Source organism: Ictidomys tridecemlineatus, chromosome 11 (genome assembly GCF_052094955.1).
Source record: "Ictidomys tridecemlineatus isolate mIctTri1 chromosome 11, mIctTri1.hap1, whole genome shotgun sequence".
NCBI lineage: Eukaryota > Metazoa > Chordata > Mammalia > Rodentia > Sciuridae > Ictidomys > Ictidomys tridecemlineatus.
This window is the reverse complement of record NC_135487.1, coordinates 103,514,925-103,533,762: the sequence shown is the minus strand read 5'-3', so window position 1 is coordinate 103,533,762 and position 18,838 is coordinate 103,514,925. Positions and strand designations below refer to the sequence as shown.

The 18,838-nt window shown below is 34.8% G+C and overlaps 1 protein-coding gene across 10 annotated transcripts in view; it reads left to right on the top strand.

Annotated features, from left to right (window-relative positions):
* The window catches only part of Slc16a4 (solute carrier family 16 member 4), a 32,563-nt gene extending 14,267 nt beyond the window's left edge, over positions 1 to 18,296 (top strand). For 9 of the 10 annotated variants that reach the window (XM_040287420.2, XM_040287419.2, XM_078026977.1 and 6 more), the window contains 2 exons: positions 936 to 1,029; positions 8,860 to 9,512. In XM_040287420.2, the coding sequence (XP_040143354.2) occupies positions 936 to 1,029; positions 8,860 to 9,020 (255 nt within the window). In that variant the 3' untranslated portion in view covers positions 9,021 to 9,512. Of the gene's footprint in view, positions 1 to 935; positions 1,030 to 8,859; positions 9,513 to 18,081 lie in introns of those variants that run through there. The other variant, XM_078026976.1, reaches the window with a different exon arrangement.
* The last annotated feature ends 542 nt before the right edge of the window (positions 18,297 to 18,838 follow it).

Below are 18,838 nucleotides of genomic sequence, written 5' to 3'. Positions count from 1 at the left end.
GTGAGATTATTGCCTTGGTCCTGTGTACTTTCAGGTTTTTAAAATCTATCTACCTACCTACCTACCTATCTATTTTTAAGTACTGGGGATTGAATCCAGAGGAGCTTTACCAGTAAGCTATATTCCCAGCCTTTTCTTTTTAAGACAGGATCTCACTAAGTTACTGAAGTTGGCCTAGAACTTGCAATTCTCCTGCCTTAGCTTCCCAACTTGCTGAGATTACAGGTGTATGCCACTGTACCCAGCTCCCCTGTTTTCACCTCAAATGGAACTGTGTTCTTGGGATTGTTGGGAAACCCACAGGTTCTTCTTAAAACCAGGTCCTCAACATGCTGGAAAACAATCCCTAGGACATTTTTGGCCTGATATTACCATTAGCGTAAGTGCTATAAGGACACTGGAGGCAGCTCAGGCAAAACTTCAAATTCCCAAAGCCAAAATCAACTCTTTGTGATATCTTATTTCTTAAAACTTATGGTACTTGGCTATAGTAGATGTGGGAGTATCACTGTCAGCTCAGAATGTAAATTACCATTTCCTTACAGAGATTAGTAAAGGTTCAGGGAAAGAAAAATACTCAATGACACCCTGTCTCAAAATAAAAAATAAAAACAAGCCGGAGGATTTGGCTCAGTGATTAAGTTTCCCTGGGTTCAATCATCCTCTAGACAAAAAAAAAAAAAAAAAAAAAAAAAACCCAAAACCCAGAACTAAATTCCCAATAAACTGAAAACACTGCCTACCTAGCAAAGTTACTATTCCCTACTTGATTTCTGCTTTCATTATACTGGGGACAAAAATGCCATCCAAACTACCTCAGAAGTCAAAATATTCATAGTCTGAGACAACATAAACAGTACTTGCCCCTTTGTAAGTCCAGATATATATAGAACTTTATCTTTAATATGGCTAATGCTGAATTCTAATGCCTGCAGGTTGATCTGTGTAAGAATTCAAGAGTGCACAGTTTTTTGGGACTTGCTGGTTTCTTTGCTGGGATTGCTGTCCTTTCTGGACCACCTACAGCAGGTAAGGGCTGAGCCATATTCTGAGCAAATTTCAAAAGCAAGAAAACACTGATCCAGGATTAATGCTAACATGTAATGACAGTATAGGTTAAAGAAATGGAATCTTAAGTATCTAATCTGCTCCATCACTATGACAGGAAAATCTGCTGTTTATCCAACAGATGTCCCCTAAGAAATTTCTCATATTCTTTTGGGAATTTTAGAACCAGGAAGTATGTCTGCATATCTAGGGAGGCAGTCCAGAGTTTTGTCTCAAAGATTCATGATGTTTAAGGAAAAAAGATCAACCATGAGCATCTTTTATAAAAATAAGAGTTACTCCCACAGACTTTGAAGGCTACAAACCTGATACCATTGTTCTCTGATGTGCCATATAGCCCTCCAGGGTCTGTATTTCAAAGAGGAAGGGAAAGGGAGGCTAGCCCTTCATATTCTATCTGTAGCAATAGTGGGAAGATACTTGACCTAAAGGGCAGAATCTCTGTGGAGAGGATATCTGGGGCCACTGGTAAAAATTACAAGTTCATATAGTATATATTTGGGAGTTCTGATTAAGTTAACTTTAGGGCTGAAGTGTGACTTTACACTCACCTTTTAAAAAGCTGGATATTTTGTGCTTACTGAACAATTCATCCATAACCACTAAAATTTTGACTACTCACACAGTAATATTTGTAGGAAATAGCCTTAAATGTTAGTTTCTTACACACCATAGGTTCTCTCTTTGTGTGTGTGTGTGTGGTGCTGGGGATTGAACTGTGCATGTGAGGCAAACACTCGACCAACTGAGCTATATCCCTAGCTCTCTTAATATATTTGTACAAATAACTATAACATGAATCTCCAGTTACCTACAAAAAGGAATTTAGACTAAAATTAAATTTTGCTGCTTTCAGTCCTGAAATGAGAGAGAAAGGATGGATTTTTCTGATCTTGTCCTACCATCACTTCTTAAAAATTAAGTTTTATAATGTTACATTTGTCTCTCTTACTATTAGAAAAGGGAAATAGTAGTAGAAAAAGAACATAAACTTATAACAAGAGAGAAAAAAATACACCATTATCTGAGATTTAGTTTAAGTATACTCTAAACATAAAATCAACTGCCTTATTTACATTTATGAACACACCCTTTCCCATGTTGTTTCTTAGCTTATATTTTACACCTGTAAAGCAGGCCAAAATTTTCAAGTAAAGCCCAGAATTGAGACACGCACATAGGCACACACCTGTAACCCCAGCAACTCAGGAGGCTAAGGTAAGACCTTGCCTCAAAATAAAAAATAAACAAAAACTGGGGATTTAGCTCAGTAGTAGAACACCCAGGATTCATTCCTCAGTACAAAAAAAAAAAAAAAAAAAGGCTTGAATTGTTATCTAGGGATAAGTAAAAGGAATCAACAAACTAGAATTGCCCAGAAAAGCTACTTTATGGCTAACATCCAGATCAGTGTGGTGCAGAAAACAGTTCAAATATAGTTTGTTGATACATTCTTTCAATTTGGACCCTTCTTTACTGGTTGTCCCAACAGTGGCCTTGGAACTTTTCAAGTTCATTAGGCCAAAAGTATAATGACATAACAGACACCACGACACAGAATATATTATTCAAATGACAAAGGCAAATAATATAATTACGATATATTTAACATTACACATGTTCTTGTATACATCTTAAAATGTTTAAAGAGTTCAATATATATGAGAAGACAAGGCAAGTTTTGTGGACCCCTGCCTAAAAAGAAAAGGCTGTAGGTGCATATGTGGGTCATGAATCAATTTGTTGTGTCATGATCTTTTTAATTTTATTTAATGAAAAAGAATAGACTACAACAGAGATTAAGAAAGAGGGTTATCTCTTTATTGTGAAACTTTTATTTTATCCACATACACACCTAAATAATATAGAATGAAACATAAATTTCTTATTGTCAATCAATCAGCAAAAAATATTTGCAAGCCTTTTACTACCCAAAGTCCAGCATACCCTAGGAACTACTTGTGAGGTTAAAAACAGCTCATAATAAATATTTGTATCAATTTTTAGAATATTATTTAGGCAATCATAAATTTTATAAATTCTACAAAAAAGTAATAGACTTAATTGATGATAATTTATATATAGATTTTTATTTAGTCCAGGAGTTGTTCATAGTATCACAAACAAGATTATAATATACCAGGATTTCTCACTGAATATAATGTTGTGCCACTAAGTATCTTGCTGAAGGAAGAAAGTTCTTATGCTCCCCCCACCACTTTTCCCCCTTATGCTGTTAAAAGTCATTCTTCTGTGAAACAACAAAGGGGACTTTACAGCTGCCATTAGATTTGTTTCTAACTTCTGATTCCAATAGCAACTACTGAAGGAACACCAGATTAATTTACTTCTCAAAGGGTATGGGCATCTTACTGATGATAAAATACTGAATTATCAACCAAACTTAGATCTTCAGAATTGTGTGAGATTCTCATTTTTTACTTACCTAGATCTGTTATTACCAATTGAAAAAGCTGAAATTCCTATAAAAGATTACAGACATTTTTTCATTAGGAATCTGGCAAACAGTAAATCCTCAGTGGGAACACTAGTTAAAAATGGTAACATTGATTACATAAACAATATTTTTCTCCTTCCTTTATGGAAATGAAAAAAAAAATTCTATATAACATATTTATAAATTCAAGGAAATAAAAAGCATATAAAATCCAATAATTTTTAAAACATACTTTTTTAGTATTAAAAAATATAAATGAAAATTATTTATATATCTTTCTCAACTCTGACTATAAGAAATAAGTGTAGCAACCAAATTCATTATCACATCTTTACTGAAAATAAAAGGATTGAAAAGATGAAATTAAAAACTTACCCTTCCTATACATACTCCTCTGTACAGCACCACCTTTGCCCATTCCAACCCTTTCCAATATTCAGTGAAAATTTATTTACTAAATTTTGAAAGAGAGACAAAATTAGACTAAGTCAGTTTTAGGGTTGTTCTAAGCTCCCAGACTCAGAAGGGACAGCAGATCTAAGTGTAGGAAAAATGTCATGGCTCATCCAAATGCAACTGCTGTTTTTTTCTGGCAGTGCACAGCATCCAGAACTACACACTAGCACCATGATGGAAGGCTTGGAAGATTGTAAAAATGAAAAGAATTAACTATTTTAAAATCATATTATATTTTTAGTAGACCTCTATAACAAAAGTAAACCTGCAGAAAGCACACAATAGTGCCATGGGAAGAAAATTAAGTATATAATCATAATCTCCAATATACAAATCAGATGTAAACTATTAGTTGAAATTCCTAATTTTACATTCAAGGCACATGAAGTTCTGATCAGTTAAAAATAAAACCAAGGGCCAATATTACCTGCCTATAAAATAAAACTGAATGCAGTTCCCCTTGTTCAAACACTACCCATTCCCAACTAACAAGTGCATATATTATGCTAGTACATACTTTTGTATATGTATTTACTTATTTAAATCAATCACAAATAATCACTTGAAAACTCCCTTAAAACACCATAAATAATTATTTGATTACAACTGTATATTCATTCAATAATTATCAAGCTATTTATTAGCACAACATTTTGCTAGATGCCATATGGGATACATAAGAGAAAAGTTACTCTCTCAAAGTCCTTCTGTGACTCTGGGGGTTATGGGTAAAGTATACAATCTGCCACCTACACTGTCAAGACTTAACACTTAGGAAAAAATCTACAACTCATGAAACTGAGAATTACTGGAATCTACATTCTTCTACTTCATTAACTGGAAATCTGATTAAGCCACTGTAACCTGTCTCTCCATTTCTTACCTTTGATTGAAGATGCTGTAAGCCACGGAACACTAAAGCCCTTAAAATATGTTGAAGGTTATCTCAATTAAGCAGGTGATTTCACAAAAGTGATTTTTTTTCTTGACACACCCTAGGAAAAACATTTCTAATCCTGAATAGATGCAAGTCTGTTGTAGTCCAGAATACATTAAAGTTAACTAGTTTCTAAAGTAGTAGTACATCTCTTTCTTGCTACTACTTGCCAACCTCATATCTCATCAGAAATGACATGGAGTCAAACTGATAATATTGCACCAACTGTTTTATAGGAAAAATATAAAAATCCATTCTTTTATCTCTGTTCCTTTAGATAAGTAAAGACACAAAATAACTCAACCTTTTGATCTGCTATATATCTGTTTGGAGATTGGGGTAAAAATGAGACAAGTGGAAAGACACAGCCAAGTTCTCTGTCCTCCACATGTCCTGAGGAATACATTATACACTGAAGAGGCAAAACAAAATAATGCAAGCCATTTACCTATCTGGTGATTATTTTTCCCCACAAACAACAAAGCCCTCACAGAATTTCACTCTGTTCCAGTGTATCTAAGATTGATGAATACCTACAAAAACACAAAAAAATTAATTCTAAATAACTATTGTGATTTTTAAAAATATGAGAGAACAGTTCATCCTTTGCAAATATAACACATTCAGCCAAAAAACTGAGCCTCCAAATGCAAATAGAGACCACAATCCCCCGACCCCTACTGGGAGTTGAGCTCAGGGGCACTTTCCACCATTGAGTTACAATCCCCAGCACTTTTTATTTTTGAGACAAGGTCTCACTGAGTTGTTCATGCTGGCCTTGAACTTGCCTTCCTGCTGCCTCAACCTCCCTAGTGGGTAGGATTACTAGTGTGTACCACTAGACCCTGTGAGACCACAAAATTATCATTAAATTATCATAAACTGTTAGACATTCTTGCTCAAAACAAAGATTACAACCATACATAAGGATATGACTTAAGACTAATAATTTAAAATAAAATAATCTTTTTACTAAAACTTGTAGCACACAATTTTTTTTTTAAACTCCTAGTAAATCTTATTGCAAATTTCTAGTGTCAGGCCTTTAGTGAGTTCTTGTCTTAAAAAGGTTTAAATCTGGCAATTCACATTTCCCAAAGTTGTTCCTATCATGGCACATATACAAGATATTTGTATTGAATACCAAAAATAAAAAGACAAAGCTGTTAATAAACAACCAGTGGCTCAATGGATGAGAAATCAACTAATTGTCTCTGTACACCTGGGAGGTTGGCCATTATGCTATATAGTGGTAGAAGTTCTGATTTAAACTATCCAATCACAGAATTCCCAAACACTTATTTGAACTAACATTAAAGACCTTTGAGATTAAAGAAAGACCTTCTGGGTATAGTTTATGTTTTAACAAGATGACCGATAGTAAATTTACTATAGTAAGCCTCATACAAAGGATTCAGAACTCAGCTCAGCAACCAAATTCTGAAATATCTGGCAGTAAGAATGCTTCCTAGGATGTCGAACTTTTAAGCATGTACGGCTTAACTCATAAAATGATGTAGACTGATTTTTAAATACTGACATTTAAAAAAATGAATTTAGAATAGTATATTGAACATCAAACTTGAAATATTATTCTCTTTTGCTGACTTTAAGAAAACTGGTTCGGGGGTTGGAAGAATGGAGGTATTTTGAACTAGGCAGAGGGGAGGAGTATAGAGGTAGAATGAATCAGACATTATTACCCTATGTGCATACATGACCAGTGTGATTCTATATCATGTACAACCAGAAGAATGAGAAGTTATACTCTATGTATGATGTGTCAAAATGCATTCTACTATCATGTTAGAATAAAAATAAAAATTAAAAACACCTGGTTTGCAAAACTGTTAAAGAAAGCTCAAGCAAATCTTAATTGTTTTAAAATTATCACAGGAAATTGCTAGACATTACTGTTCAAAACAAAGGTTACAACCATGCATAAGGAAATTACTTAGATTAACAATTTAAAATAAAATAATCATTATATAATAAGTATAATTTTATTAGGCATGAATATGAATTAATGTGCATATCAGATGAATCTGATGCAGACAGTCCAGAGACCTTGATGAAATGCTCACAGAGGGCTCTGGCTTAATTCTGCATCAGTTGCTAGTTCACTCTTCCTTATGTTGGCTACGTGAAACAATAGTCAGCAAGGAGGACTCCTGAATTACTGCTGGTACATTATCTCCTCCTTCTTTTTACATTCACAATGCTTTTGCTATAATCATAAAAAAATCCAGTCTTTGAATACCAATATGTATATATGCTTCCATGTAAATATTAGAATACAGAGGCTTCTGAACTGCCAATAATTTCTTCTAAAAATATGTACTTAGAAATATTAAACTGTTTAGAGTTGGAAGTACATTTGCATATAGTCATTTCATACTGTTAAAAAAAAAGTAGGTATCTAATAAAATCAAATCAAACATACAATCTCCTTTTACTTTTAGTGGCAGACAAAGACTAGTTATGCAAAGTCAATAAACTGGATGTTTTAATACGGATGAAGTACAAATTTTAACATTATGGGGATGGGGTTGTGGCTCAGTGGTAGAGCACTCGCCTGGCACGTGCTGGGTGCTGGGTTCGATCCTCAGCACCACATAAAAATAAAAAAATAAAGGTTTGTGTCCAACTACAACTAATATACAAAGTATTAAAAAGAATTTAACGTTAGCCAGGAGCCACTTAAATTTAAGCTTGATTATGACAGCTAATATAGGTTTAGTAACTCTTATCCAGAATGCCTGGGGTCAGAAATGTTTCAGATGTTGGAATATTTGCATATTCAAAATGATATAGCTAAGGGATGGGATTCAAGTCACAAAATTAATTTATGTTTCATGTATATCTTACATACATAGCCTTAAGGTAATTTTACACAATATTTTATATAATTTTGTGCATGAGACAAAAGTTTCATGGTGTGTAATTTTCCACTTGCAGCATCATGTCAGTCCTCTAAAAATTTCAAGATTTTGGAGCATTCTGGATTTGGATTAAAGATGCTCAACCTAGGGCTGGGGTTGTGACTCAGTGGTACAGCGCTTGCCTAGCATGTGTGAGACACTGGGTTCTATTCTCAGCATCGCATATAAAGAAATAAAATAAAGGTTCATTGACAAAAAAAGTATTAAAAAAAAAAAAGATGCTCAACCTAAGCCGTTGGAATGGTGCACACTTGTAATCCCTGTTACTGGGAAGGTGGAGGCAGAAGATTCTAAGTCCAAGTCCAGCTTGGACAACTTAGCAAGACCCTGTAGCTTGGTGGTAAAGCGCCATTAGGTTCAATCCCTAGGTGCACCCACACATTAAAAAAAAAAAAAAAAATTTAGATTTCAGGAGGAACTCCTTTAACCAATTTGATCAATCAGTTCCTTCTCATACATTTTCATCACCCGAGCCTTCCCTTCATGGTTAATACCTCTCTCCCCATTAAACTTCAAGCTCTGTGAGGGCAGAGGCTATGTCTGTTTGGGCTCCATATCCTTAAAACAGTACACCGCTAGAAACACAGTAAGTACTCAAATGTTTGTTCAAATACAAGAAGGTAATTAGTTCTTGCCTTTTTCTTTTGGAAAATAATAGCAATTCATGATTCTTTTATTTTTTAAAGAACAGTAGTATGCTAATAAAATTCACCATAAAATGAAATGGTATGTGCTCATTTTCTTCAACTTCCAGTGTAAGGTTGGAGATGAGTTCTAAGTCCATAATGACTTGTGCAGATATAAGTCCTTAAAACTCAGATGAAACTGATTTAACTTCATCAATTAGAAATAAGGTATAAAGCTTGAATAACTTTCTAATGGGTCACAAATCAGATTGGCAAGTATAATAAGGTCCCTTCCTTTGAAGTAGAGGTCCTGGCTGAGAATTACTAATGGAAAGATTTGCTTTACTAACAGAAACCATTCCTTCTTTCCAGGCTGGTTATATGATCGTACACAGACCTACACAGGCTCTTTCTACTTCTCTGGCACATGCTATCTCCTTTCTTCAGTTTCCTTTTTCTTTGTACCATGGGCTGAGAAATGGAAAACCAAACAGTCTGACCAGAAAGAGAACTACAATCAAGTGAGAACTTAACAAAAGAAAATCTAAAGGAATAAGTCAGTGAAAACCAAAGCTTGGGAAGAAAAGCTCCCTTGTTTGTAAAAATAAAAAGGTAAACCAAGTAGTTTGGAAGAGACATTACTGAGTAAGAAAACAACAACAGCAACTTTAAAATTAATCAGTTGAAGCACCAACCTTAGGTATTACATGAAATCAGTGGACTATATAATAAATTAACCTCCTCAATTGTGCCATAATTTGGTCACTGAAATATATGAAGATGAAAACTTTTTTTATTAAAGAAGAATGAAATACAGCCATTGGTTAACTAGAACTTTGAAATCTGAATATTAAAACCTTGCTTAGTGATGGAATGGTACCATCCCTCCACCTCTACCCCAAGTTCATCTTGTCTATCAACTAGAAGAAATCCTTGTTTTCTTTTTATTACTTTGTTAAATTTCTATGATAAACATGTATTTCTATGTAATAAAATATAAAAATTGCTTTTAAAAACCCACAAAACCTTCATCTCAGGATCTTCTGCATGGGAGTTCCTACCCAATATATTTCCTAAACAATATATTTTTTCACTTCATCTAGTTATCTAAAATAGTCTTGTTAAAGATCTAGATGTCTCTTCAGAACTACAAGTTTCATATTAAAGTTGAATAAGTGATTTAATGGACATATATTTAAATTAAAATGTTTATTTTATTTTATGTGAAAAAAATTATGTTTTTTTTATAAGATCCCATACCTTGCTACTCCCTATATAAGCACTGTGCCTCCTACACTCCCAGCTACCTATCTTTCCCCACCAGGTACATTCTCACCTACCATTTACAATGTGACTAGCTCAAAGGCTCACTACTGTGAAAAGCCTCCCCCACTATCCAGAGTACTCTTGAGCTCACACGTAAATCTTTTCCAACAGTCTACATGATTAACAAGATGGATGATGTTTTATTAATCTCAGTATTCTGCAAGACCTAGCCATGAGCTTTGGAACAAATAAATCTTGAATGAAATTTCATTTATTTCAGACTTATTTAAAATGTTGGTCTTTCCAACATTTTAAATAAGTGGCACATAACAGTAATCCTAACAACTTGGGAGGCTGAAGCAGGAGGATCACAAGTTTGAGGACTAGGAAACAGCAAGACCCTAAAAAAAAAAAGAGCTAGGGATGTAGCTCAGAGGTAGAACACCCTCTGAATAAATACCACCTCTAAATAAAATGTCTTATTTAAAATGTAGTTTTTATATGTAAATGTAGATGTCTGATTTAGCTTACATTCACATGTAAATTGATTAATTCAAAACAAAACAAAACAAAAACCCCCCTTCACACAAACAGCAAAAATAGTGAGCTAGTAAAAAAAAATCTCAGTTCTGGGGCTGGGATTATGGCTCAGTGGTAGAGTATTTACCTAGCATGTGTGAGGCACTGGATTCAACCCTCAGCACCACATTAAAAAATAAATAAATAAATATGGAAAAAAAATATCTCAGTTCTGCCACTTGTTACCATGTGATTTCATAAATTACTTAACCTCTCTGAGCCCCCAATTTCTTCCTCTGTAAAGTGAGGATCATGCCACAATGTAATTCATAGATGTATTGAGGATTAAATAAAAATATACTTGTACCAAGCAAAATACCCCTCATATACAGTAGCCACTACATTCCTTTCTTCTGCCTTCTATTTCAAAAAAGAGGAAAAAATATATTAATGATTTTCTAGGACCCATCCTCATCAATTCTTCCTTCCCTTTTGAGCAGTGATTAAGACTTAACTAACTTCAACTACATAGGGCAATTAGATTCTTTTTTCCTTCTACACAAACTGTACATTTTAAGGAGACCAACCAAAAAACTCCAAACTGAATTCTCATTCAGACAGGTTTTACAAATCTTATACAACACAGAAGTTCTTCATCCTACTCAGTCACAGCCCTTCTAAACATGAGTAATATGAATTAAGAAAGCCTGAATCCCTAAAACATAAGAAGTTAAAAACTTCTATAACTGTGTTCATTGGGTTAACAATTCTACTTCCTTCTTCTGCCTGCCACCTCTACCCCACTGAGCTGCATCCCCAACAGTTTCTGATTTTTTATTCTGAGACAGTGTCTCACTAAATTTCTGAGGCTGGCCTTGAACTTGTGATCCTCCTACTTCAACCTCCCAAGCCACTAGGATTATAGTCATGTGCCACTGTACCTGGTAACAATTTCTGATGTTTTTATTCACTTTCAAAACTCCTACTATTTTCATGGGCAATATTATAAATGTCATATAACAAATTTCTAGGAACCCACATAATGTAGGAATTATCACCATAAATGTGTATGTGGTTTAAAGAAAAGCACAAGTCACTGAATGTCTTCTCCCTTCCCCTTCAAGAGATCCCTTTGAACAAAGAGAGAGAAATATTAGACTTAACTTATATGTGTGACTGGGGTGGTGAATAACTTTATTTCAAAATCTAAAAATATAATAGTCACTAAGGTATATGTATTTTATATACAGTATTATCAAATTAATCTTCAAAATAACCTTCAGAAGCAGAAACTGTGATGCCCATTTTACAAATGAATAAGCTGAAGATCAAAGAAACTAAATAACCCAGTAAACTGTTGAGTCATAATTTAAACAGTCTGACAAGACCCTGTACTTTCCCTTCTATATGATCCTTGCTTCTTAGCAGTACTAACAGATTATGAAACTTATTAAACTAAAACCAGTTATCTTATTTGTTATAACTCAAATTAGCCTAAAATTTTAATTTCTAGACTGAAATGAACACAAAGTGCCTAAGAACCAACTCTCCCCTGAAAAAGATTAAAACCACAAATCTTACCTGCTACAGTGCAACAACATAGTTGCTAGACTCAGCAACTTAGCAAGGCAGTCTCAAAGGCTCAGTGTTAAAGTGCCTCTGAGTTCAATTCCAAGTACCAAAAAAAACCCAACAAAAACAAAAACATCATCTTAAGATATCATTTCTTGTGGCTCTAAGAAAATGGTACATCATGTTGGTCATAAAACATTATCTCTAGGCTGGGGATGTGGCTCAAGCGGTAGCGCTTGCCTGGCATGCTTGCAGCCCGGGTTCGATCCTCAGCACCACATACAAACAAAGATATTGTGTCTGCCTAAAACTAAAAAATAAATATTAAAATTCTCTCTCTCTCTCTCTCTCTTAAAAAAAAAAACGTTATCTCTGACAGTAAAGCTTTATTTTAACAGCATTTTTAACTTTTCAGAGCTCATTCCCATCTATTACCTTATTATGATGTCAATTCTATGAGAAAGTTTGGATAAGTATTATTATTCCTAATTTATACTTAAGGAACAAAAGTAAATTAAGTTATTTGTCTAATGTTACAAAGCTAGTCCTTAACAAAACCTAATTACTGGGCTGGGGATGTGGCTCAAACGGTAGCAAGCTCGCCTGGCATTCGTGCGGCCCCGGTTCGATCCTTAGCACCACATACTGGGAATTCATGGGTTCCAATTCCCAGCATACAAAATCACTCCCCAAATCTCATTATTGGTGCTGATTACATCATGGCAACTGGTTTTCTTATTTAGTGATTCTCTAGGATTTAAAATTCACTTAAATTGATTTGTACACTGTTGTCTGTTTGTACTGAGGATTGAACCCATTGGTGCTCTACCACTGAGCCAGCCCTTCTGATTTGTTTTCTATTTGCAGACAGGGTCTCACTAAATTGCTTAGGTCCTCACTAAGTTGCTGAGGCTGGCCTCAAACAGGATGATGGGAACATCATCCTGCCTTAGTCTCCTGAGTCACTGGGATTACAGGCATGTGCTACCACGCCCCACCAGATGGAAAAAACTGAAAGGAGTGCAATGATAATTTTGTGGCATTTTCACATTAATTGAGGCATATAAATAAGTGATGTTACATGTGTTTGCAAAACTTAGGTACTTAGTAAATAAACCCATTTTAACCATAAATCACCTTTTTCCACGAGGAAAAAACCCCACATATTAATATTTTAATTGTTTTTTAAAAGATAGACATAATGCAAATCTTGAACAGTGGTTTCTCTGAAGATGTTAATATGAAATTAAAACTCAATACTACGTAAAAAGCCTTGCATTTTCCCTTAAGCCTGAGGCATTAGGACTACATATTTGCCTCATATATCTCATTTGCTACAAATATTCACCCAACCATCTCACGTTTATCACCTGTAGTCTTAATATATATACATAATCAAAAAGTAACTAAAGTGCTTGGAACCAGGCTTTTAAAATCAGCTTAAAATCCCTTGTATTTTATTTCTATGAATGTAAACTTGCACTACCTAGGATCCACGGGACAAATGAGACAAGTCCCTTCTTTTAAAAGGACATAATCCCTGCTACATTCCAACAGAAATTAGGATAGTATGAAATTTCCTGCAACCAAATAAGAACCTAGGGAGACCTTTTTAGGGAAGCAGACATGGAGGGGCTGTCTGAGTTTGGCGGGAAATGAGGTAGTTCTTGAGACCCGAGACTTTCAGTTTTAAAACCAGGACAAGTTGGCTAGTCTTACAGAGTAGAGAACATGTCTGGACACTTGGTAGCAGGTGGCATACTAAAGGTTTTTCTAGCTAGCTTAAAAAAAAAAAAAAAAAAAAAAAAAAAAAAAAAAAAAAATCACTAATTCAGTTCTATTTTTATCTCAGCAAAGTCCCAGTTGGCATAACATAAACTAATAACAGGATGCATTTTATAGTGAGAACTCATCTTTTTTTTTTTTTTTTTTTTTAAAAAGAGAGGGGTGCGGGGACGGAGGGAGGGAGGGAGGGAGAGAGAATTTTAATATTTATTTTTTAGTTCTCGGCGGACACAACATCTTTGTATGTGGTGCTGAGGATCGAACCCGGGCCACACGCATGCCAGGCAAGCGCACTACCGCTTGAGCCACATCCCCAGCGCCAAGAACTCACCTTCTAGGTATAAACTGACCAGAGACTTGTGAAATAAAATTTTTAAAAAGTGAGTATGCTCTTATCCAGTAAAACTTCTTTTACCTCTTATACTGTTTTTACAAGTAATAATTTGAACAGAAATAAAGTGTATGTGTCCAAATCAGGTTTATGTCAACCAATAATAATGTTCTCTTAGCAAAGAAAAGAGAATCTTATTCCTTTAAGAGAAGTACATCAGGGGCTGGGGATGTGGCTCAAGCGGTAAAGCGGTAGCGCGCTCGCCTGGCATGCGTGCGCCCCAGGTTCGATCCTCAGCACCACATACAAACAAAGATGTTGTGTCCGCCAAAAGACTAAAAAAGATAAATAAATAAATAATTCTCTCTCTCTCTGGCTCTCTCTAAAAAGAGAAGTGCATCAGGACCAAGGAAATAAGACAGGTAACTTCTAGAGCAAGAGCTAAAAATGTCTTTCTTCCAGTATCTCAAAGTTAATTAGAGTTTAATAAGTTATTTATGTATACCAACCTGCAAATCAGAGGTTTGCTTACCACACATATTTCAAGACTAAATGCTGCAGCTATGCAGCATGGCACTCAGACACCATAGCAAGAGGAAGACTCAGCAACCAGCAGTTGTCTTAGGTTCAACGAATAATGGATGTCTGCCTGGATGAGAATAAATGCATGTTCCCCAACACAAGAACTTATCCTGCTTGGCTAAGAGAAGAGAAATGCTTAAAAAAATATATTGGTCAGTAGAACATACTTGTTTTATAATTGAAAGAAGAATCAGATTGCTACAAAGAGGCTTATAATTCATGCAGACTTTTAAAATGTCCTCTGTACATATTCTATACCAACTCTCACTTATCAGAAAAGTAGAATAAAATCAGATCTAAGGATAAAAATCAGTTTTATGACCCCCCCAAATTAAAAATAACTGAAAGTGAGAATTAAATTGTTCATTCTTTGAAGAAATGTGAAGTCAGAGTCACAAGAAAAATAAATCCATATTTAAACCCTTTTTTATATTTAATGACTTGGTATCAGTTTCCACAAGTGAAATATGTACTTCATATTTGAAATATATTTCACTTATGTATACCTTTATGTGGAAAATGACACCATGCCACAGTTAATATATGGGTTTATAAATATGGAATTAAAAGAAACTTACCCTTTCCCTTTGTGCAGCTCTGACTTCCAAACCAGTTTCTATAGAAACAGGTAGACAAGTGCCAGTGCCAGAAGTCTGCCAATTATAACTCAGCTTTTACTTGTTGGATAATAAAGCCAGATTCCAAAGTCGGCTAGAGGGTTTTGTCAGTAGATCCTAAAAAGAAATCCAGGAGGAAAAAAAGATGTTTAAACCAATTATTGTACTTAGAAATACTCCCTCTTTAAACTTGGTTATTAAAAGGAGTAAGAGGATAGAGATCCAATACCATGTTAAAAAAAAAAAATCACTAGGGACTTAAGCGACAGCAAATATAACAAAAGATAACACTGGAGACTCAAAATACATTTAAACCACATTTAAAAAAACCAATTATATATTGTAAAAATATAGTAGTTTTAATCATCAAATCTTAAAAGTTCAAATTTCTTCCTTTTGTGGAATGGATTATAAGATTATAACACTATACAGAATTAACTTCTTAAATTAAAATTGTCAGCAGAAATAAATGATGCAATTAAGTTTCCACTAAAAACAAATCTATTTCTGATGACTAATCTATAAATCATAAGTGAACCCTCAAAGAGCTTTCTAGGACTGGGAATGTAACTCAGTGGGAGAGCACTTGCCTTGCATGCTTAAGGCCCTGGGTTCAATTCCCACAACCAAGGGGGGAAAAAGTTTTCTAGAGATGTTGACATTGCTGTGCTCAATATAAAGATCTCTTTGAAAATATTCCCGTATCAATATTAATATAGGGTATAAACAATCATACTGGATATCCTAATAAACATAAGTCAATATTTATTATCTTTTGCCACTGTATAATATGAATTGAGATTCTGCATTCTTGTTGCTTTGTAAGGAAAGTCAGTTTATTTATGTAATTAGAATTGGAGCAAACTACAAAACAAAAGCCATTAGGAACCATTCCTCAATCCTGCCCAGATTTATCTTCCCAAGAAAGTTCTATGACTGGGGGTGTGAGCGTACCTCTATGGTAGAGCGTTTTGTGGGGGCAACCCCCTTCCCCTACAAAAAAGTTCTAACCCTACCTCTACCAAATTTTCTAAATCATGGGGCAACTATCAGCAAACCCTTTGCTGACATTCTCAGCTGTACTTGTTAGGGCTGGGGTGTGGCTCAGTGGTAGAGTACTTGTCTAACATGTGCAAGACCTTGGGTTTGATCCCAATATAGCAAAATGATGATGATGATGAGTATGTATTCTATATATCACAATGTAGACCAGAGCAGCGTAGGAGAGGGAAAAAAAAGATTATGTATTCTATATCACAATGTGGACCAGAGCAGAGTAGGGAAAAAATATAAGTGTAACCAAATGATCAACCAGCCAACTAGAATAGCTAAGATTAGTAACCTCTTCCCTAACAGAATGATTACCTGAATCCCACTACCTCAGAACTCTTTTGTTCCTACTTTTCCTGCTGAAAATATTTTTTTAATGCTACACTGTAACTGTATACAAACACAAATCTGAGTTTAAAGCATGAGGAAGATTCTAATTATCAATACTTATCATATAAAATACTTATCTACACTTAGAGTTTCTATTATTATTATTGAACCTAGGGGTGCTTTCCTACTGAGCTATATTCTTAGTGTTTTTTACTTTGAAACAGAGTTTCACTAAGTTGCTTGAAAGCAACGTTTCTTAAACTTTATTACAAAGCCTGGGGATTTTTGACCCACTCAAAAGGTTTGAAAAGAGGCCCTGCAAATCTAAGTTTCTAACAAACTTCCAGATGATACCAATGCTGTTAGTTTGGAGACACACTTTTGGTAGCAGGGATTCTGGAAAACTAAGCAATATACTGTACAGAGCCAACACTCAAAGTTTTTGCTTTAGGCTTTAAAAAAATTCGATTATGTTATTATTTGTTATCATGTAGAAGATTTTTCTCTAAAGCAATGGGTTTCAATCTTGACTGTACAGCAGAATCTCCAAGGGCACTTAAAACAAATGAAAAACAATACCTGGGACTTCCCAGAGTACCATTCTTCCCAGGTCAAATTTCTAAATGACTGAGAAAGAGCCACAGCTACTGGCATTAGTTCCACAGGTAATTCTAATGTGCAGACAAGGTTGAGACCTCTGTTGCAGAATGCAGAAAAATTCTAATTCCAATTAAGGAGTCTAGTTTACTGACATATTTCTGTTTATATAAAGAACATACACAAACTAGAGTATGTAAGATACTTATTTTGGCAGCTAGGTAAAACTCTATAATCAATTTCTACATGCTAAAAGGCAAATCAATTTTATGGGACATCAATTTTCCCACTGCCTTAAATGTGTAATACAAGTACATATATAGCACCTGAAAATATTAATTTTGCCTATAATGGTAGTTCTATTGTGGTCACAAATACAATAATTTGTGCTCATGCATAATTTTTCTTTTCATTAAGTCTTTTTCCTGGGTGAAAAAGAAATCCATTAGTTACCTGAGAAGAGTCAGACAACAAATTCAGTGATTACAAATGTATCCGCTTAGCATAGAATGATAGCTATTTCACAAAAGACCCTCTTAATTAATTTTTAGCATGAGAGTTCAGTTTGCTACCACCAGAAAAAAGTCAAGTTATAAAATTCAGAAAGCTTGGCCAGTGTGTTATATTAGAAATATATGAGTACAGTGAAAACTGTCATGACAATTTGCTGAAAGCAGAAAAACACCAAGTGGCACATTGAAAAAAATGAGGATATACAAGACTGACTGCTTTGAAAGTTCAGAATAGTCAACAATTATGAACCCTAAGAAAAAATATTATTTATATTATTGTAGAGAATACTAATAAGTAGCTTAGTGTTAAGGCATGTGCTTAGCATGCGAAGCCCTGGGTTCAATCCCCAGCATCACTTCCCCTCCAAAACTCCCAAAACACAAAAACCCCACTAAATAAAATACTGCTGATTTCTTTTTTTTTTTTTTTTAGTTCTCGGTGGACACAACATCGTTGTTTGAATGTGGTGCTGAGGATCGAACCCGGGCCACACGCATGCCAGACGAGCGCGCTACCACTGGAGCCACATCCCCAGCCCAATACTGCTGATTTCTAAGCAAGAATATATTCAGTCTTACTGAGGATCTGAAAAGCTAAAAATGTATTTTCCTTAGCATTTAAAGTAAATTTATACAATACTTTCCTGAGACAGTCAATTTTTCTTCTTCTTCTTCTTTTGGTGGTGAGGATTGAATGCTGGACCTCTTGGCATGCTAAGCACACATTCTTTCTACTTTTTAAAATTTTTTTTCTTTTTGTTGTTGAGGATTGAACCCAGGACCTTGTGCATGCAAGGCAAGCACTCTATGCCAACTGAGCTATATCTCCAGGCCAGCTAAGCACACCCTCTACCACTGAGCTACAACCCTAGCCACAGGTAGTCAAATCTTGATCAAATCCTAAACTCTCCCCCTGCTGAAAATCTCCAATGGCTTTCACTGCCTTAAATATTTAGATTACAATTCAAACTTTACTACCTCCTTGCTTCCACCAGAATGTAAGCTCCATGATTAGGGAAATTTATCTATTACTTTTTTTAACCAATAAACTATTATAATAATTAACCAAATAATTGAAGAATCAATTAGCTAATCTTATTAAATACAATATAGATCATACAAAATAAGAACCCTTCCAGTCACATACAGGACAAAGATACACTCAACTTCACCCATACAGTTTGAGTGTC